Source organism: Anomaloglossus baeobatrachus, chromosome 5, assembly GCF_048569485.1.
Source record: "Anomaloglossus baeobatrachus isolate aAnoBae1 chromosome 5, aAnoBae1.hap1, whole genome shotgun sequence".
Classification (NCBI taxonomy): domain Eukaryota; kingdom Metazoa; phylum Chordata; class Amphibia; order Anura; family Aromobatidae; genus Anomaloglossus; species Anomaloglossus baeobatrachus.
In genome coordinates, this window is record NC_134357.1 from 385730966 (window position 1) to 385753051 (window position 22086).

At 46.6% G+C, this 22086-nt stretch overlaps 1 protein-coding gene across 1 annotated transcript; it reads left to right on the forward strand.

The window, feature by feature from the left end:
- The first annotated feature begins 544 nt into the window (after positions 1-544).
- MRPL45 (mitochondrial ribosomal protein L45) lies at positions 545-20315 on the forward strand. The gene is made up of 8 exons (XM_075347650.1): positions 545-620; positions 1873-2071; positions 15008-15125; positions 16551-16649; positions 18457-18505; positions 18589-18738; positions 19750-19920; positions 20016-20315. The coding sequence occupies exons 1-8, from the start codon at positions 579-581 to the stop codon at positions 20112-20114; spliced, it is 927 nt and encodes a 308-aa protein (XP_075203765.1). The 5' UTR covers positions 545-578; the 3' UTR covers positions 20115-20315.
- Positions 20316-22086: the final 1771 nt, after the last annotated feature.

The window sequence follows — 22086 nt, forward strand, 5'->3', positions numbered from 1 at the left end:
TTTCTATCTATCTATCAATCTATCTATCTATCCATTCCTCTATCTATCTATCCATCATCTATCTATCAATCAATCAATCTATCTATCTATCTATCTATCTATCTATCCACTATCTATCTATCTAGCTATCTATTTATCTATCTCTCTATCTATCCCTCTATCTATCTGTCTGTCCATCTATCAATTCTCTATCACTGTCAATCTATTACAAAAATAGAGGCAGTACTCCAATGCAATAATTTTAAATAAAAGGTGTATTTATAATGACCCATATCTCTGTGTATCCTTATATTCATCTTTATTGGATTGGAGAGCTGCCTCTATTTTGAGGCTTGGTTCTTGCCTTGGAGGTTTGGCTGCTCCTATTTTCCCACTTCTGCACATCTCTCTCTTTCTTTCTCTCTTTTCCTCTCTCTCTTTTTCTTTCTCTCTCTCTTTCTATTTGTCTCTCTCGCCTGTCTTCTTTTTTCCCCAGCTCTTTCGCTATTGGTCGTCTATAAGCCCCGCCCACACTGCGGTTCAGTGACAGCTCCGGTCATGTGACCGTGAAGCTTCCCAGCGTTCTGTGCGAGCACAACATGGCGGCCTCCATGAGGATTGTTAGGGCGCTGGGTGAACCTGTAAGTACCATCCGAGAGGTCACAAGTCCACAGTGTGATACACCCGGGCAGATATTACAGGGGCATAGCTAGCAGGGGGAGGCGACCAGAGAACCCCAGGCTCATCCTGCTATCATGCTGGGCTTTGTAGTTCTATCACTGCTGTATGGCTGTCCATCAGTGAGGAGGATACAGCTCCTAGTGTGCCCCTGACAGGCCGGGAGGAGCTGCAGAGGATGGAGTCTGCCAGTACTGTGCTGTAGTGTACGGAATTCTCTGCTGCAGACAGCAGCAAGATGTTGGGCTGGGTTACTCACAGAGGATGGTGCAGGCTGGATAGAATTGTAATCTCACTGTATGAGGGGACATGGACCTCACTCCGGGGAGTCCCCTTATTAGAGCACATGGACCTCACTCCGGGGAGTCCCCTTATTAGAGCTCATGGACCTCACTCCGGGGAGTCCCCTTATTAGAGCTCATGGACCTCACTCCGGGGAGTCCCCTTATTAGGGCACGTGAACCTCACTCCGGGGAGTCCCCTTATTAGAGCACGTGAACCTCACTCCGGGGAGTCCCCTTATTAGGGCACATGGACCTCACTCCGGGGAGTCCCCTTATTAGGGCACATGGACCTCACTCCGGGGAGTGCTTTGATTAGGGCACGTGGACCTCACTCCGGGGAGTGCTTTGATTAGGGCACGTGGACCTCACTCCGGGGAATGCTTTTTATTAGGGCACGTGGACCTCACTCCGGGGAGTGCTTTGATTAGGGCACGTGGACCTCACTCCAGGGAGTGCCTTTATTAGGGCACGTGGACCTCACTCCGGGGAATGCTTTTTATTAGGGCACGTGCACCTCACTCCGGGGAGTGCCTTTTTATTAGGGCACGTGGACCTCACTCCGGGGAGTGCCTTTTATTAGGGCACGTGCACCTCACTCCGGGGAGTGCCTTTTATTAGGGCACGTGGACCTCACTCCGGGAGTGCCTTTTATTAGGGCTCTGGCAGACCCGGGCTGTACACTGATTATCACACATTCAATGACTTACATATAATGCTGCAATTACTCTTCAACAACCCCAATGTGTGGGCAGCAGCTGATCCCCACATGTTTCTGGAGCTATTCCCACAGCGATCTGTAGATCCACAGGCCATTTCAGTATAAGAAAGAGTTAACTCTTCAGCATTTCATTTTTACTTGTTTTATTTTACAGTATATAGATTGGGGAATTTGCTAATGTGACTTCAGTGTCACATCCTTTTTATTCTATAGGGATTTGCTGCCATTCTCAGTCCCTCCAGGCTGATTTCACCTCTTACCATTATACCTATAAGAACAAAGAAGAGATCATTTAGGCCCCCATATTTGGAAAATAAATTTACTGTGGATGAGATGATGAAGAAAGCGAAGGCTGCGGGAATAGTTGTGCCTCATGAAATTTTGGAACGACCAATTAATGTCTCCTGCACAGGTAAGGACCTTGAGTACAGTTTAATTAAAGCACCACTCCAGTGTTTTGTTTTTCTTTACTTCATCACTGGAGTGGTGATTTAAATCCAAGTCCACTGCCCCAGTCTTATACTCACCCTCCAGCATCTTTATCTGTTTTCAGCATTGCTCCCAGGCAGTTTTTCGTGGTGCGCCAGAGATCACAACTCTATGCAAGTCCATGATAGCCTTGTTCTGGCTCTCATAGACTTGTATTGAGAGCTTGAGAGGTTACAGTCACAAGATGGCACCATGGGACCTAAGCAGCGACAAAAAAGGTGAAACTGCTAGAGGATGAGTATAAGACAGGGGCCAGAGGACTTTGGTTTAAAGGGAATCTGTCACCACATTTGACCTATCTAACCTATTAATATGGGCATAAAGGTTATATAATGCTGACAATAGTCATACCTGTCTGCCTGATATCTGATGCTTTATTGCGAAAAAAAAGCACATCGTTTATCCCTTTATAATAAATGAGCTCTTCCAGGCTGATGCTGCCTAGAAGATCACCCCACCTCCAGGGATTATTTTAAATAAAAGGTACGTTACCAGTGTGAGACAAGTAACTGAGACAAAGCAGGAGCAATTCAATTTGACTTCTTGCAAACACATTTTTTGCAGCTCCCTGAGCTCTGCTTCATTGCAACAATATTGCAACACTTCATGAACAAAAATCACAACATATGAACCATTACAGGTTAGGCTGCTTTCACACATCCGGTTTGAGCACTGCAGCTCAATTCGGCTGTGAACCCTATGCAACGGATGCGGCGAAGACACCGCATCCTTTGCATAAGTTTTTACATGTGGCCCGTCCGCTTTTTTCCGGTTGCGGCACGCTACTGAGCATGCGCAGTGGAAGAAACCGCATGCGGCGGCCGGATGCGGTTTTTGCCGCATCGCGCCGCATCCGGCGTCCATGGGCATGCATTGAAAAATGCGCCGCAGCGGCCGGATGCGGCGCGATGCGGGTTTTTTTGCCGGAGCAAAAAACGTGCCAGGGAACGTTCCATCCGGCCGCCGCATCGGCTAAATCTGCCGCATGCGGCAAAAATCGGACGGAACGCAAGCCCATGCGGCACAATGCGGCGCCAATGCAAGTCAATGCTGGAAAAAAACGAAAGCGGCGACAAAAAAAAACCTGTTTCGTTTTTTCAGCAGAGCGCCGGATTGTGCTGCACTGCTACAGCCGGATGTGTGAAAGTAGCCTTAGCCTGAGAGTGGCCTCAATGAGCCAAAATGTTCGGCAGCATTACTCACAGAGAACATTAAATAAATGAGGAGAACACTGAGTATATGTGCAAAACATTGAAAAATGTATTAGGAAAAACCACAATAATTATTGTGGTTTTTCCTAATACATTTTTCAATGTTTTGCACATATACTCAGTGTTCTCCTCATTTATTTAATATTGCAACACTGTCTGGCTGGAGGCTGAAGCTGAGAGGAACCTGCAAAAATGTCAGTTATAATCACACACAGCTCTGCAGTGAAAGCAGAGAGCGGCCATTGCACTGGTTACGCCCCTTTTATTTCTAATAAGCACTGGAGGCAAAGTTATCTTCATGCCAGAATCCGCCCCATAGCCTGGAAGAGCTCATTTATATAAAGTGATAAAACAAAGCATCAGATATAATGCACACAGGTATGACTTTTTCTTTGTCGCTCCATTGGGAGACCCAGACAATTGGGTGTATAGCTATTGCCTCTGGAGGCCACACAAAGTATTACACTTAAAAGTGTAAGGCCCCTCCCCTTCTGGCTATACACCCCCAGTGGGATCACTGGCTCACCAGTTTTGTGCTTTGTGCGAAGGAGGCAACACATCCACGCATAGCTCCACTTTTTAGTCAGCAGCAGCTGCTGACTATGTCGGATGGAAGAAAAGAGGACACATATAGTGTCCCCAGCATGCTCCCTTCTCACCCCACTGTATGTCGGAGGTGTTTGTAAGGTTGAGGTACCCATTGCGGGTACGGCGGCAGGAGCCCACATGCTGATTCCTTCCCCATCCCTTTTTACAGGGCTCTGGGTGAAGTGGGATTTACCGGTCTCCAGGCACTGAGACCGTGCTCCATCTACAGCCCCTGGAGAAGATGCTGGATGGAGCGGAGTACATCAGGGACATGGCCCTGCTTCCTCAAGGTACTCTGTGTCCCCGTGCATTTGGCGCTCACACCGCAGCATGCTGGGTGTTGTAGTGCGCCGGGGGACATCAGCGCTGCGGCGCCTGTGCCATGGCCTCATTCAGCTTTGCTGAAGCAGGCTCACTTATGGGAATTGGTCGCGCCGGCCGCTGGGACTGCGGCGCGGCTGGCACTTGTAGTGCGCCGGGGACTTCAGCGCGGCCTGCGCTTTTACGGCGGCCGCGCTGATAACTAGAGTCCCCGGCTTTTGCGGCCTGCTTCCGTTCGTTCCCGCCCCCAGACCTGCCAGTCAGGAGAGGGGCGGGACGCTGGCCACTTCCAGGAATCGGTCGCGCCGGCCGCTGGCAGCGGCGCGGCTGGCACTTGTGGTGCGCCGGGGACTTCAGCGCGGCCCGCGCTTTTACGGCGGCCGCGCTGATAACTAGAGTCCCCGGCTTTTGCGGCCTGCTTCCGTTCGTTCCCGCCCCCAGACCTGCCAGTCAGGAGAGGGGCGGGACGCTGGCCACTTCTATGAATCGGTCGCGCCGGCCGCTGGAACTGCGGCGCGGCTGGCACTTGTGGTGCGCCGGGGACTTCAGCGCGGCCCGCGCTTTTACGGCGGCCGCGCTGTTAACTCGAGTCCCCGGCTTCTGGGCCTAGTCTCCCTTCGTTACCGCCCACAGCCCTGACAGTCAGGGTAGGGGCGTGACGCTGCATAGAGCAGAGCTGAGAGCTGGAGTATGTTTTGCATACTCCACCCCTCTCACTGTGTGCACTGTGAATCCGGATTCCCGCACTTTCTCAGGCACGCCCACGGCTTCCTTCTCTACAAGGACACCGGCAGCCATTAGTGTCAGTTTCTGTACGATACAGAGACAAGTGTGGAAGACCCTGGCATTCTGATAGTCACACAATCGCTGTAACAGGCGTTAAGCAGCACCTGTGGTGCTAACCCCACTAGTGCAGAAGTGCACTTATAGATATGCTTGTACTATATACATTGCACTGTTTGGTCGCACGTTGTATATACCCTCCTGGATTATGCGGAGGAGTTATCAGCATATTCTCTGTGTAAAACAAAGGTGCAGAACCACATGTTTTTCTATACAGCTGGTACAGCATGTACGGCTATACGGCCGGCAGGTACATAGACTCCCATTGTATGCACTAATGGCCAGGGGATGAGGACGGTGTCTGCAGTATTTACTGACAGTTTTTCTGAGACTATGGCTATGATACTAGAAGCCTAGCAGTCCGGACATGTCTCTCACAATATGGGCACTGTTGAATCATTGATCCATGGCCCCCCTCAGTGTGAATAACTAACAGCTCCGGGAATGTCACACGCATCCCAGAGTCACGGCTCTGCACGGACGTCAGTCCCAGACAGCCTAAGTGGGCTCGCTATGAGCGGCCTCGGTTTCATCAGGGTCCTAACAGAAGGACTCGCTGTGTAATGAGGCGGAAGTAGCGGCTCAGGATTCTGATCCTGAGACCGCTCTCAATCTGGATACACCTGATTGTGACGCCATAGTAAATAATCTTGTAGCGTCCATCTATAGAATGTGGGTTATTTCTCACAGCTCCTCCAGTGGAGGAGTCAGCTTCACGTATTTTTCTGGACCACTCTGCCTTCAGAGAGGCAGTCCAGGAACACCACGCTTATCCAGATATGCGCTTCTCCAAACGGCTTAGGATACACGTTATCCCTGTCCCCTGACTTGGTCAAGGACTGGACCCAATGTCCCGAGCGGCATCCTCCAATCTCCAGGCTTGTAGCTAGATCCATAGTTGCAGTGGGAGATGGAACTGCAAACTCAAAGATGCCACTGACAGACAGATGGATCTCTGGTCGAAAGCCATCTATGAGGCTGTCGGCGCACCGTTGGCTCCGGCATTCTCTCCCTTGGGGCACTCCAAGCTATTTCAGCTTGTCTTACACAGATTGACACGGTTACACGTACATCTGTGCCGCAGGTGGCATCCTTAACCTCTCAAATGTCTGCATTTGTTTCTTACGCGATTCAGGTTGTCCTGGACTCTGCGAACCGTGCGGCGGTAGCCTCCGCTACTCCGTGTTTTTAAGCAGAGCCTGGTCTGCTCGTTAAGTGAATGGAAGGCAGATTCTGCTTCCAAAAAAGGTTGCCTAACCAGTTGCCTTTTTCTGCTGACCGACTGTTTGGTGAGCGTTGGATGTAACCATCAAACAGTCCAGGGGTAAGGATTCATCCTTTCCTCAGCCCGGACACAACAAACCCCAACAGAGCAAGAGGCAGTCGGGGTTTTCGGCCTTTTCGAGGCTCGGGCAGGTCCCATTTTTCCTCGTCCAATGTGGACTCAAAAGGATCAGAGGAGCTAAGATTCTTAGCGGGCTCAGTCTCGCCCAAAAAAGCGACAGTCTGAAAACCCGCTTCCAAGGCGGCTTCCTCATGACTTGCGGCCTCGGTCGGTAGCAGGCTCTCCCGCCTTGGCGATATTTAGCTGCCATAGGTCAATGACCATTGAGTGTGAGACATTCTGTCTCACGGGTACAGGATAGAGCTCACTTCTCGTCCTCCAACTCGATTCTTCAGAATTTCTCCACCTCCCGGCCGGGCCGCTGCTCTTCTGCAAACAGGGTGCACTCTATAGGCAGAAAGAGTGATGACCCCCGTTCCTCTTCAGGAACAAGGTCACGGTTTTTACCCCAAATTCTTTGCGGTACCTATAACAACGGGCCGTTCCGTCCCGTTCTGGATCTAAAAATGCTCAGCAAGCTCGTGGACACCAGGCGGTTCCGGATGGAATCCCTCCGCCATGTCATCGCCTCAAGGTCCCAAGGATATTTCCTAGCATCATTAGGCATCAAGGATGCTTATCCACACGTGCCGATTGATCCAGAGCACTAGCGTTTCTACGCTTCGTTATAGGAGACGAACACCCTCTGTTCGTAGCTCTACCTTCCGGCTAGCGACAGTCCAACTGGTCTTCGCCAAGGTCAGGGCAGCAGTAGTCACAGTCCTGCACTCTCAGGGTCACTCTGTGGTCCCGTATTTAGACGATCTACTTGTCAAGGCACTCTCTTAGGAAACATGCCAACACTGCCCGAACGTTGCGCTGGAGACTCTCTAAAGTTTTGGGTGGATCATCAACTTTTTAAAGTCAGATCCGACCCCGACCCTATCGATAACATATCTAGGCATAGAGTTTCTTACTCTCTCAGCGATAGTGAAGCTGCCGCTAGACAAACAGCATTCACTACGGGCTGCAAGCTCTTCTTTAAGAACCAGTCGCACACATTGAGACGCCTCATGCACTTCCTACGTAAGATGGTAGCAATGGAGGCAGTTCCTTTCGCGCAGTTTTACTGCGTCCACTACAATGGGACATTCTCCGCCAATGGGACGAGGAGTCGACGTCCCTCAACAGAGTCGTCGTTCTTTCTCAGGCGGCCAAGGAATCTCTACGGTGGTGGCTTCTTCTCACCTCTTGGTCAAAAAGAAGGTCCTTCCTATCCCCGTCCTGGGCGATAGTTACGACAGACGCGAGTCGATCAGGGTGGGGAGCAGTTTTTCTCCACTACAGCGCTCAGGGTACGTGGACTCAGCAAGAGTCCACTCTTCAGATCAATGTTCTTGAACACAGAGCAGTGTATCTTGCCCTACAATCCTTCCAACAGCGGCTGGAAAGCAAGCATATCCGACTTCAGTCGGACAGCTCCACAGCGGTGGCATACATCAACCACCAAGGAAGAACGCGCAACCGGCAAGCCTTCCAGGAAGTCCGGCAGGTTCTGATGTGGGTGGAAGACACGGCATCCACCATATCCACAATTCACATCCCAAGTGTGGAAACTAGGAAGCTGACTTCCTAAGTCGCTGAGGTGGGGCCGAAAGAGTATGGTCTCCTCACCCGGACGGGTTTCAGGAGATCTGGCGCCGCTGACAGAGGCCGGACGTCGATCTAATGGCGTCACGGCACAACAACAATGTGCCAGCTTCATGGCACGGTTTCACAATCATCGAGCTCTGGCGGCAAACGCCTTAGTTCAGCATTGGTCGCAGTTCCAGCTACCTTAGGTGCCACCTCTGGCATTGTTGCCCAGAGTACTGCGCTAGATCAAGACCGACTGCGGCCGCGCCATCCTCGTCGCTACAAATTGGCCGAGGATGTTGTGGTACTCGGTTCTGTGGTGCCTCACGGTAGGCTAACCGGGGGCACTACCAGACCAATCAGACTGGCTGTCTCAAGGGCCATTCTTCCATTTGAATTCTACGGCCCTCAACCGGATGGTGTGGCATTGAGTCCTGGAACCTAGTGTCGTCAGGATTACCTCAGGACGTGGTTGCCACCATGAGACAGGCTAGCATACCAACGTCCGCCAAGATTGACCACAGGACGTGGAAGATGTTCTTATCTCGGTGCTCGGCGCAGGGTGTTTCTCCCTGGCCGGTTGCATCGTCTATGTTTCCTTCCTTCCTGCAATCTAGGTAGGAAAATGGGTTGTCGCTCAGTTCCCTTTAGGGACAAGTCTCAGCGCTATCTGTATTTTTTCAGAAACGACGACTTCCTCAGGTACGCACGTTCCTACGGGGAGTTTGTCTTCTCAGCACTCCGTACAAGCGGCCGTTAGAGCCCTGAGATCTGAACAAGGTTCTAATTGCTCTCCAGATGCCGCCTTTCGAGCCTTTGAAGGATGTCTCCCTTCCCGTTTTTCACGGGAAGTGGCCTTCTAGTAACGGTCTCGTCTCTTAGGAGAGTTTCCGAGCTAGCAACGCTCTCATACAAACTCCCTTCCTGGTCCTTCACCAGGACAGGGTAGTTCTGCGTCCGGTTCCGGAATTTCTCCCTAAGGTGGTATCCCATTTTCATATCAATCAGGATATCACCTCACCTTCTTTGTGTCCTCGTCCAGTCCATCAATTTCAGAAAGATTTGCATCTGTTGGTTCTGGTGAGAGCACTCAGGTTCTACTTCCCGCATGGCGCTCCTGCGCCACCCGGATGCACTCTTTGTCCTTGTCGCTGGTCGGCGTAAACAGTCGCAAGCTTCCAGATCCACCCTTGCTCGGGGGCTCGAGGAACCAATTCTTGAAACCTACAGTTCTACTGGGCTTCTGGTTCTCTCAAGGCCGAAGGCCCATTCTACCAGAGCCGTGGGTGCATCCTGGGCATTACGGCACCAGGCTACGGCTCAGCAAGTGTGTCAGGCACCCACCTGGTCGAGTCTACTTACTTTTACCAAGCATTATCAGATGCATACCTACGCTTCGGCAGACGCCAGCCTAGGTAGATAAGTCATTCAGGCGGCGGTTGGCCACCTGTAGGAGAGGGCCGTTTGACGGCCCTATCATGAGGTATTCTTTTACCCACCCAGGGATTGCTTTTGGACATCCCAATTGTCTGGGTCTCCCAATGGAGCGACAAAGAAGAAGGGAATTTTGTTTACTTACCGTAAATTCCTTTTCTTCTAGCTCCAATTGGGAGACCCAGCACCCGCCCTGTTTTCTCGGGGTTTTTCTGTTTTTTCGGGTACACATGTTGTTCATGTGGTATGGTTCAGTTCTCCGATGTTTCCTCGGATTGAATTGGTCTTTAAACCAGTTATTGGCTTTCCTCCTTCTTGCTTTGGCACTAAAACTGGTGAGCCAGTGATCCCACTGGGGGTGTATAGCCAGAAGGGGAGGGGCCTTACACTTTTAAGTGTAATACTTTGTGTGGCCTCCAGAGGCAATAGCTATACACCCAATTGTCTGGGTCTCCCAATTGGAGCTAGAAGAAAAGGAATTTACGGTAAGTAAACAAAATTCCCTTCTTTCAGCATTCTATAACCTGTATGCCTCTATTAATAGTTTAGATAATTCCAATGTGGTGACAGATTGCCTTTAAAGCACCACTCCAGCGGTGAAAACATAACAAAATACTGGGGTTGTGCTTTAAAGGGAACCAATCACCAGGAGCTTTGTATATAAGCTAAAGCCAGTGCTACACTGACACTATCAGGCTGATTCTATACATACCTGTAGTGGTCAGCTCAGATGTTTAGGTTTTGAAATCCAAAAAAGTAAAGTTTATAAAATGAGCTGCTTGTTGAGTGACAGCAGCTGAGGAGCAGATAATATATTTATAGTTATCCCCTCCCCCTGTTAGAATTAGCATAAGCATTATACAAACCATTCACTTTGTCTGTGGAAGGACCTGTGTGAGGTCATACTAATGTGACTAATTCTGACCTTTTCAGCCCTGTCCTCCTCACCTACCCCCCCTGTCCAGCACCTAGCACATCCCCGCAGAAACCTTGCACACCTCAACATGCACACCCTCGCCGACTCTATCCTCCCACTGTCCTCCATATCGTCCCTCCACGACACAGACAGCGCCACTACTTTCTACAACACCACCCTCACATCAGCTATTGATTCAGTCGCTCCCCTTGTGCATGGCAGAGTGAGACGAATCAATAGACAACCCTGGCACAACAGCCTCACTAAAAAACTGCGGCAAAGGTCTAGGGCTGCAGAGCGGCGGTGGAAGAAAACGCACTCCCAGGAAGACTTCACCACATTCAAAAATGCAATTCACACATTTCGTTCAGTCCTCACCTCCGCTAAACACGACTACTTCAGAAACCTCATATCCTCTCTAACACACAACCCCAAACAGTTATTCAACACTTTCAACTCCCTCCTTCGCCCACCACTGCCCCCTCCAACCTCCCTCATCTCTGCAGAAGAATTTGCCACCTATTTCCAAGAAAAAATCGACCTAATAAGGCAAGTCTTCTCTGCTCAGCCACCACAACCCCTTCATGTAGCTGACCACTGCCCCTCCCCCATAAACTTCCTCCCCACCATCACCGAAGGAGAGCTTGCACGTCTGCTCTCAAAAGCGCACCTCACCACCTGCGCACTTGACCCCATGCCATCCCACCTCCTTCCCAACCTCACCACCATCCTTATTCCAGCCTTAACCCATCTCTTCAACCTATCTTTAACGACTGGAACCTTCCCCTCTGCCTTTAAACATGCAACAGTCACACCTATCCTAAAGAAACCTTCCCTCGATCCAACCTCTACTACCAGCTACCGCCCCATATCACTACTCCCACTTGCCTCAAAACTCCTGGAACAGCATGTCCATGCTGAACTTTCCTCCCACCTCTCCTCTAACGCTCTCTTTGACAACCCACAGTCCGGCTTCCGTCCACATCACTCCACCGAAACTGCCCTGACTAAAATCACAAATGACTTGCTTACTGCCAAAGCGAACAAGCACTTCTCTATACTCCTACTCCTAGACCTGTCCTCAGCCTTCGATACCGTTGACCACTCCCTCCTACTACAGATCCTCTCTTCCCTTGGTGTCAGAGACCTCGCCCTCTCTTGGATCTCTTCATACCTCTCAAATCGCACTTTTAGTGTCTCCCACTCCCACACAACCTCTTCATCCCACCATCTCTCTGTTGGCGTCCCTCAAGGCTCTGTCCTAGGACCCCTACTTTTCTCTATCTACACATTTGGCCTGGGACAACTCATAAAGTCCCATGGCTTCCAATACCACCTATATGCCGACGACACCCAGATCTACCTCTCTGGCCCAGATGCCACATCTCTGCTGTCCAAAATCCCGAAATGTCTATCTGCTATATCCTCCTTCTTCTCCTCTCGCTTCCTAAAGCTCAATGTGGCCAAAACTGAACTAATCATCTTTCCTCCGTCTCACCTACACTCTCCACCTGATCTATCTATTACAATAAATAACACCACGCTCTCGCCAGTACCCAAAGTTCGCTGCCTCGGAGTGACCTTTGACTCTGCCTTATCCTTCATACCACACATCCAATCCCTCACCACCTCCTGCCGTCTTCAACTCAAAAACATTTCCAGAATCCGCCCTTTCCTCAATTTGCAATCTACTAAAATGCTAGTGCATGCCCTCATAATCTCCCGCCTCGACTACTGTAACATCCTCCTCTGTGGCCTCCCTGCCAACACGCTTGCCCCTCTCCAGTCCATCCTTAACTCTGCTGCCCGACTTATCCACCTCTCTCCTCAATACCACCCCGCTTCTCCTCTCTGCATGTCCCTCCACTGGCTTCCAATCTTCCACCGTATCCAATTCAAACTTCTAACACTGACCTACAAAGCTGTGCATAATCTTTCCCCTCCGTACATCTCCGAACTACTCTCCCACTACACTCCAACACGTCACCTCCGGTCCTCCCAAGATCTCCTCCTCTCCTCCTCTCTCATTCGCTCCTCACACAACCGACTCCAAGACTTCTCCCGAGCATCCCCAGTCTCCTGGAACTCGCTGCCTCAACACGTCAGACTATCCCCTACTCTTGCAAACTTGAAACGGAACCTGAAAACGCACCTGTTCAGAAATGCCTACAATCTACAATGAACTCGCTGCCGCCCGACCACCGTGCGCAGCTGCCGCCCGACCACCGTGCGCAGCTGCCGCCCGACCACCGTGCGCAGCTGCCGCCCGACCACCGTGCGGAGCTGCCGCCCGACCACCGTGCGGAGCTGCCGCCCGACCACCGTGCGGAGCTGCCGCCCGACCACCGTGCGGAGCTGCCGCCCGACCACCGTGCGGAGCTGCCGCCTGACCTACACCCCACCTACTGTCTCCTCCCCATAATCCTATAGAATGTAAGCCCGCAAGGGTAGGGCCCTCTTCCCTCTGTACTAGTCTGTCTACTGTAACTTGTATACGTATTTTGTATGTAACCCCCTTCTCATGTACAGCACCATGGAATTAATGGTGCTCTATAAATAAATAATAATAATAAATAATAATAATAATAATAATAATGTGACCAGAAGGGACGGGGCCTCAGCCACCAAAGCTGGATACCAGGTCACATGGGTATGACCTCACACAGGTCCTTCCACAGACAAAGTGAATCGTTTGTATGATACTTCTGCTAATTCAAACAGGGGGAGGGGATAACTATGAATATATTATCTTCTCCTTTGCTGCTGTCACTCAACAAGCTGCTCATTTTATAAACTTTACTTTTTTGGGTTTCAAAACCTATACATCCAAGTTGACCACTACAGGTATGTATAGAATCAGCCTGATAGTGTCAGTATAGCACTGGCTTTAACTTATAGATGAAAATCCTGATGATTGGTTCCCTTTTAAAGTGGATTAAACTTTTAGAAAAGCAGATCTCAAATGATTCCTGTAATATAAAATAACAAATATAGATAGTACTTGCCCTCCCCCACCCCAATGCCAGCTCCCTGTCACTTCTGCAGTCTCTGGGCTGCAGTGGGGACATCACATTGACAGTACACATCGCCATTGCAGTCACATAGAGCTCAGCGACTTGTGCTGTCCACACAGACAGCTACTCATCTCAGTGATTGGCTGCAACAGTGATGTGAGCTCTTGACGAGATGGGTCTTCTAAGCCAAAACACATAACAGTGGTAGAGAGCTGGAATAGTTGAGGGTTAGTGCTATCTGTCTTTATTTTATGCTGCAGAGATCGTTTGGGGTGGAAAATCCCATTTAAAGCTGTTGTTTCACCAAAGACAATTGTTATCAAAAAGGAGTTATATCACCAGATTTCATAGAGGAAAACCACGACCAGTACAGGAAAAATCCAGTGTTACACGCTTCATGTAATACATATTGTATATGGCTTGAGTCAGACACTTTTATAACCTCCTTCTGCTTAATGGAGGAAGCCCAGAGTTGGATTCTTACAAACAAAATTATTTTTCTGTTGACGGTCTTTAAAATTAATACACCAAAGCTCTGACCTTGGTGGACACTGCATTAGTAAAATTCTTGGCAATTCTTGTGACAAGATATAACAACACATTCTGATTGATTGTTGTCTGACCTCATATACCTTATCGATCCTGACTATGAAGAAAATGCTGCTGAACACTCTCCAGCTTCTAGGTTTCCCTTACCGATAAGCACTTCAGGGCATTTTGCAGGTAACTTGAATGGGACCACACTGCAGTTCCCCACACAGCGGGTGGCACTGTTCAGAAAAATATAACATGATGTAACACAACTAGAGTTGAGGGAGTACCTAGCTATTCGTACTCGCTATACTGATGACGAATACTGCCTACTACTCGCGTATTCGTTCCACATAGCCATTCGGAACAAATACGCGAGTAGTAGACAGTACTCGTTATGTGTATAGCGAGTACTAATAGGTACTCGCTCAACTCTAAACACAACACTAACCCAGTATACCAGCTTCAAATTTTTCAGCTTTATGTTGGTGCTCTAAGCCACCCAGCCGTGGAATGGCATTTATAAACAATTATAGTTTAATCCTTTTAGGATCTTCATTCTTGGAAATATTGGAGGTCATGGCTTTATCCTGACAATATGAAAACACTTTATTGCATGTGAAAACACTTTGGAGAATAAGGCTATGTGCGCACTAGATGTTTTTCGGGTGCGTTTTTTGGCTCAAAACTGCATGACTTTGCTTCCCCAGCAAAGTCTATGAGTTTTCATTTTTGCTGTCCGCACACAACTTTTTTTTTAGCTGCGTTTTTGAGCTAAAAAAAAATGAACATGTCAATTCTTTCCTGCGTTTTTCACCCATGTAATGCATTGGAAAAATGCAGCAAAACGCAGTGATCAAAAACGCACCGAAACGCGGTAAACTCATGCGTTTTTGCCGGGGCTGCTTTTTTTGTGTATGTGTGTTTTTTGTTTTTTTTTGCTGCCAAAATCGCACAAAAACTAAGCATCAAAAAAACGCTGTGTGTACACATAGCTTTACACTTCCTTACATTGTGTTTTTTTTTTTTTTCCCCCTCCTAGCTGGAATACTTGATGCATATGTGCCCCCGGAAGGTGATGCCCGCATGTCCACTCTCTCCAAGGATGGCTTGAAACAGAGAACAGAACAACTGAAACAGACAGCGGCCTCTCAGTTGGCGTATGTTCTGTCCATAAGATTATGGACTATTTTTTTTTTTTTTTTTTTCTTCTGTCATTTACTAATATCAAAATACCCCCTTTGACAATATCTGCCATTCTTTTTCTGATTTTCCCCATAAGATTCAGTCATTTTTTGTTGTTTGAGATTACAGCTACGGTAGTTGTATATGGACAATAGAGCCCAGTACATACATGCTGTGCTAGAAAACCAAGGTTTTAGAAGAGATGCTGGCTATTCATTATATGTTCTATTCCTCATGGGCACAAATGGTTCAGAGTTATCAAACATAACCCTTTTCTGACATGTGACATACTATTACATCATGTCAGGCCCCTGTCCTTGGTGCAGGCTCAGGAGCCAAGCTTGCATCATTGTTGGCAGATATTGGCTGTGATACGCAGCCAGGATCTGCCTTTGTTAGCTGCGGGTGAAGCCAAGCTATGCCTGCTGCTGTTAGCCATTTAAATGCAGCTGTCAATATCTTGCATGGATCTGGGGGAAGGGGGGTGCTGTTCCACGCACCAATCAAACCTCCAAACCCTCACCCAGCAATTCACCAATGGGTTGCCATGACAGCCCCCATGCCTGTCTTGACTATTCACCTATGAAGAGATCATTATTTTTACCATATGTGGCATTGCAGTATATATAGTTCAAGCGGTCATCCATATATTGAATAAGCAAAGTAGAAAAAAAAATAATCTTTAATATATAAGTTCAATTAACCAGACTTTTTTTTCCCATTAAAGAAATAAAAAATACACTTCTGGTATTTTTGTGTCTGTAAAATTCAGATCTATAAAAATATTAAACTGAATAAACCAATTGGTAAAAACTGCAGTGAGAGCAAATATGGATATGTCAGAATTCTAGAATTATGGGGGGTGATTTATAGTCGCTTCAGCTATCTGAAAAAGTTCAATGAGCATCGATCAAAACTCTAATCTACCAGAAAGTGGCATCAAGAAAACTGTCAGCTCCCCACAAACCCAAAAAAATGATCAGCCCTCACTCTGCTCCCTCTATCAGTGAATGAAACCGTTTCCTGTCCCTGAAAACCGGTCAAATTCCACACTCTTTATAACCACATAATACAAAAGTCAAGGCAAGTTTTGGTATTGCTGTAATTTTACCTGGAGCATCATATCCACAAGTCATTTTTTTTTTTTTGTCAAACAATGAATAACATAACTAAAAAATTCCAAAAAACATGGCAGAATTGGAATTTATCTTGTTTTTGCAGTACTTTGCATGGTAACTTGTTCCGCAAAAAGAGGCCCTCAAACTGCTTTAACAGAAGAAAAAATAGTTATGGCTCTTGGGTGAAATGGAGGAAGACCTAAAAGCGCAAAGCAGGAAGGGGTTAATTGCATGCCACTAACTGAATTATTAATACATCTGCTTATAACTTTTTTTCTGTAGGATTCGAAAGGTCAAAAACTACGATGAGGATTTTAGCACCAAGACATTTCCAGAGAAAGCTCAGGAAATCTTCATTGAAGCGCACAACTATCTGACCCAGTAAGTAGCCTTGCCTTTGTATGCTCCTGAATATGTTCTCTGCAGGGACTGTGACATGCTGCGGATACTCCTGGATGTACTGTGCCTCATATTTTAACATAGTAAAGTAGTGGAGTTTACCAGTAGGGTTTGTGATTTTGTGTTATTCCCGTCTTAAGAAATAATCGCCTGTCCAAAGGATAGATGATAACCTGCGGAGTCTGATTTCTGGGGCTATCACTTATGCCAAAAATGGAGCTCTGACGTGTCTCATCTGAATAGAGCGCTGCCCGGGCATGCACATCGCTAGTCATTCATTGTTTATATGACTGCTAGGAAAGAAGACGATCTCTGTACTCAGCTATCTCCAGCAGTCTCATAGAAAATGAATAGAATAGAAAGTGCACATGTCCGGCTACTGCTCCGGTTAGATAGGGTCCGACCACTGGGTTCTGAAATTTCCTATCAGGGTGTTATCACCTATCCAACTGATAAGGGATAACTTCTGCATTGGATTAGTAACCACATCTGCAAGGAAAATGTGGGTATCTGCAAACCACACCAATAAAAATAATACAATCTCTAATAAATGTTGTATTACTACACACTTGGGCTAATGTAAATCAACTACAGCCAACTACTCATTAATAAAAAAAAGTTTTAAAACTTGCATAATACGAGCAGTAAAAATGAAAATGGCAAAGTAAAGCACCCGAGTGTTATGGTGGCAATATCTAACTGCCCCGGCTGTAATATTGCAATGCGCACTTTCCTTCCGTAAATCCTTTCCATCATAACCAGGTTCTGTTTTTGTGCTTCCCTTTTATCCAAGAGCCATAACTTTGTATTTTTCTGTCCACGTGGATGTATGGGGGCCTGTTTTTTTTCAGGATGAGTTGTACTTTTTAATGACTCCCTTTTACCACAGATTGGACTGGAACAGGGTACACAATTCCAAGGGCGGTGAAACTGCAAAAAAACCAAAACCTAATTCTGACATTATCCTTTGGGAATTGTTTTACTGGCGCCCATTGTGTGGTTAAAATGACCTGTCAGTATGATTCTCCTTGTCGGTACGATTACAGCTATACAACAATTGTCTGATGTTTTTTTTATTATGTTTTTATTGTTTCGACATTTTGCAAGAACCTTTAACGTTTTCATTTTTCAGTCGATTGAGCTGTGAGAGGGCTTAATTTTCGCAGGGCAAGACCTTTTTATTCATACCATTTTGAGATAGCTATGACATTTTGATGGCTTCCTACAACATGTTTTTGCTCTGTTGCGTTGCCCAAAAACTGCAGTTTAATTTTTTTTTCTCTTTACAATGTCTGCCGATCGGGCTAATTAATTTTATATTTTTACTAATCAGAGTTTAATGGAAGCAACAATATCACATGTGGGTTGTGTTTTTTGTTTGTTTTTTTTTAAATAAATGTGGGAAAAGCCTGCTTCATACATCCATTCCTGACTTGTGGCGCTTATGTACGTTGAATGGTGGTAAGGGGTTAAAAGGCTGCGTTTCCCAAGGGGGTGCCAGCCAGTAGTGTCTCCCGAGTATTCAAGATCCGCATGTTCAGTGCTACACGGAAACGTAATCTTCTATGGAAGCTCCAGGGACCCACAAGAAGAATCCTATCTTGCTGTTTTCCTTCGTCAGGTGATCACTTCTAAAGATGAAAGATGGGAATAACGCTTCAAAATTGCTGCCATTGCTGGTGCTGGAAGAAGTTGTGACACTGCTGTACCCCATTTTTTTTCCAATGTAATATTGGAGGTTGCAGTAAAATTGTAGTGTTTAAAGCATGAAATGTTTCTTCTCTTTAAGGTTTAATCGCCATAAGTTACACTTACTGGTGACCGAGCGCTGCTATCCTGTAAGTACGGAGTGTTGGTATGTATCTAGGATGTATGATATTCCTTACCAGGATTTTCTCATTTTCTCATTTTGGTATTGTAGGAAATGGTGCGGGGTAACCGGTACCGTACAATACGCTGGTCTTTTGTGGAGTCCCTAGAGCCAGCGAGAGTTGTGCAAGTTCGGTGTCCAGAAATGGTTTCAAAAGGGAACCTGTATGGCCAAGTAACCGTCCGTATGCACAGCAAACAGGTGAGAGACAGAAAATAGCCACCCATAGATAAAGTGTTACTCCTGTAATTCCAGAGTATACAACAGTGTTATATCACTCACGCTCCTCCTTCTGGATAACTGCACAAATTTATTGTAATTGGACCTCTAGATTACAGCTGGCTATGCACAAAATAATCGGAGGTCTTCAACTTTCCCAGCAAAGGGTGGCTCGATCTATTACTGATATGGGCGGCACGGTGGCTTAGTGGTTAGCACTGTAGTCTTGCAGCGCTGGGTTCAAATCCCACCAAGGACTCTATCTGCAAGGAGTTTGTATGTTCTCCCCGTGTTTGTGTGGGTTTCCTCCGGGTTCTCCGGTTTCCTCCCACATTGCAAAGACATACAGATAGGGACTCTAGAATGTGAGCCCCAATGGGGACAGTATTGCCAATGTATGTGAAGCGCTGTGGAATTAATAGCGCTATATAAATATAATTATTATTAATTATTATATAAAGGGGTTGTACATGACATCCATATTGATAACCAATCCATAGAATAGTTTATTTATATCAGGCAGGGGCCTGGCATCCCCACCAATCAAATGTTTGCACCTGCTGCTGAGACCGACAGACATTGTGTACAGAATTGGAATAGAGATGAACTACTATACCATAGCTAGACCATGGCCAAGAGTGGCATTGTATCTTGTGAACAATAATATGGTGTTCTGAACATAGCAAACTATGTTGTTTCACTGGTACGTTATAAAAGGGTATTTCCAAATCAGCCATTTGTGACTGAAATAGAATAGCTCCAGCTATAGGTTGTCGGGATTATGCAAACAGCTGAGTTGGCTGTGCTATGCTGATTTAATAGTTCCCATTCACTTCTATGGACTAGCACATTTAGCTCTGCTCTTTCTTTAATTCTATTTGACCCTCCACATAGATGGTTATTCCTAGCTCAGCCAAGAATGTCTAAATTGCGAATACTCCTTTAAGGGACACCTTGTGCCTTGTAATTTCTGTGTGTATGAATTACCTACAGATCTTGATCATCTACGATCGCTTTGGTCGGGTGGAATGTGGCAGTGAAGAGCCGCGGGATGTTCTAGAGTACTTGGTATTTGAGCGTCACTTAGTAAATCCATATGGGTCATGGAGGTTGCATGGCAAGATAGTTCCGTCCTGGGCACCATCTAAAGAGCCCATTGTAAAGGTCAGTAGAGCGAGACCACTATTTCACTGTTTGTGTGTATTGTGTCTGGAACAATTGCATAACATATTTACCATTTTTTCTGTCTGTCTTTCTAGACTGTAATGTTACCAGGTCCAGCATTACAGCCCTGGCAGGAGCTGGAAGATGTCGCTGTAGAGGAACAGGAACTCGTACCCAAACAGTGGCATAAATGAGACACCAGCACCTCCTTGACTTTTGCATTGGAGACATCACATAAATGTAAGCTCTTGTAATGTCTACCAAGGACAGTTTTACATCTGCGCCCCTAGCCCATATAAAATATACAGTTTGTGACATCCATACTATGTACAATAATAATAAAGACCCGGGTATCGGCAACTTTTGTAATAAAATAAAGTTGAGTTATTTTGAGACTCCTTTCCAGGTTCTTGGCTTTGTGTCTTTTATATATAACCTGAAAGTCTTTGGGTTTTGATAGATCAAAATGTTTTGCCGAAAATGATTAAATTAGGAGCAGTCCATACGAATGACATATTATAGTAAACGCACTACAACGGTTCTACTTTACACGTTCTTAATCGGGGGAACCTCATTAGAAAAATGCTGACTTAGAATAATTCTTGTGACCTCACTGGAATAATCCTGTTCTGGCTTCTCTTTCTTGACCCTCAAGTATACAGATATCCATCACTTTATCTTTGATCTCTCAGAACAATACGTTCTTTGTCAACATGTCAATGACTTATGTCATCCTTTATGTGCCTGTGCACTTGCCTTTATTACACCTCAATTTCCATACGATGCTTCATGGGTTAAGAGTCTGATCTAGCCAATCAGCTGCTCCTATGCAAGAATTCTAGACCCAGGTACATAGAATTTTTTAGCTTTTTTCTCATTTTTTTTTGCCTGCTGAGGCTGTATACTGTTAATAAAAGGAATGTGTCATTAGAGAATAATCTTCTGTTTAAATCAAATTATGCTTATCCTATTAATAGGCAATCTGTCACCAAGTTTTATACAGTATAGTCTGATCCACATCGTACCCTCTCTAGTCTGCGCTGCAGAACTCAAACTCCTTAACACATCAAGATTGTTTGAGGCATCTGGTCCATGCCTGCTTGTCCCCCATAGCAACACAGTGCAGGGAGGGAAGGTGAAGCCATTTTCTCGTTGCGGCACACAGAAATCATGGCATAGTTTGCTGCCACCTGGAGCCTGACACTATTATTACATCCGAAATGAAAATTAGCTCCTCCCCCTCAGACTATACCTCATCTGCTAGTATCAGGCCTCCTCAGTTTTTGTAGTGTCAGTTGTAGGAAAGATCTGTCTCAAACCTGTATTAGGTTAAGCGCTAACCTTTTCTTTCTTTCTTTGTGTCTTTAAAATGGAAGTATCTGGGTAAGACTACATGCACACGCTGCATCTTTTTGTGTTCACAAACTGCAGCCAAAACTGCGCCTTGTCAGAGAGAGCATGAAAATTGTCTCAAAAATGCTTGTAATTATAGGTACGTTTTTTGTGCGTTTTTCACAACATGCGTTTTTGCTGTGTTTTTGTGACAAATGTTGACAAAAACGCGGGAAAAATGAACATGCTGCATTTTTTTTGTCACAAACTTTTGACAAACTGCAATGTGCGCATAGCAAATCTGACTTCTCATACACTTTGCTGGGAAGTCAAATGTCAAAGTTCTGACAACAAAACGGCAGCCAAAATGCAGCAAAAAACGCAGTGTGCGCATGTAGCCTAACAGTGTAATTGTGCACTCTGTTTCACCCACATAGCGACGGAGAGTACAATTTGTAATTGTTCAGTCCATATTCTGTCGTGCTGGTGTGGCCGCATCAATGTACCTTGACACCGTCACTATCGGGTACTGGGGCGCAGGTCCGTAAGCCAACTAGCTCTTGACCCCCGCCCCACATAGTGTGCATGGAACAGACGTTAACGGGGATCTTCACGTCAAGTAACTATAGCCTAGTTAAAATAAAAGACCCTGTACTCTCTCCCCCCATTCTGGCACAGTCAGTAACCATGGTTCGGTGCTTACATGACATTGTGACGTCACGCATGCCACGCGTCCAATTCCACTGGTTTCTATCTCCTCGTCTTCGGATCAAATGATGTAATCAACACGAGGTGACTCTGCGGCTGCCACTCACTTTCTGTTAAAGGGAACCT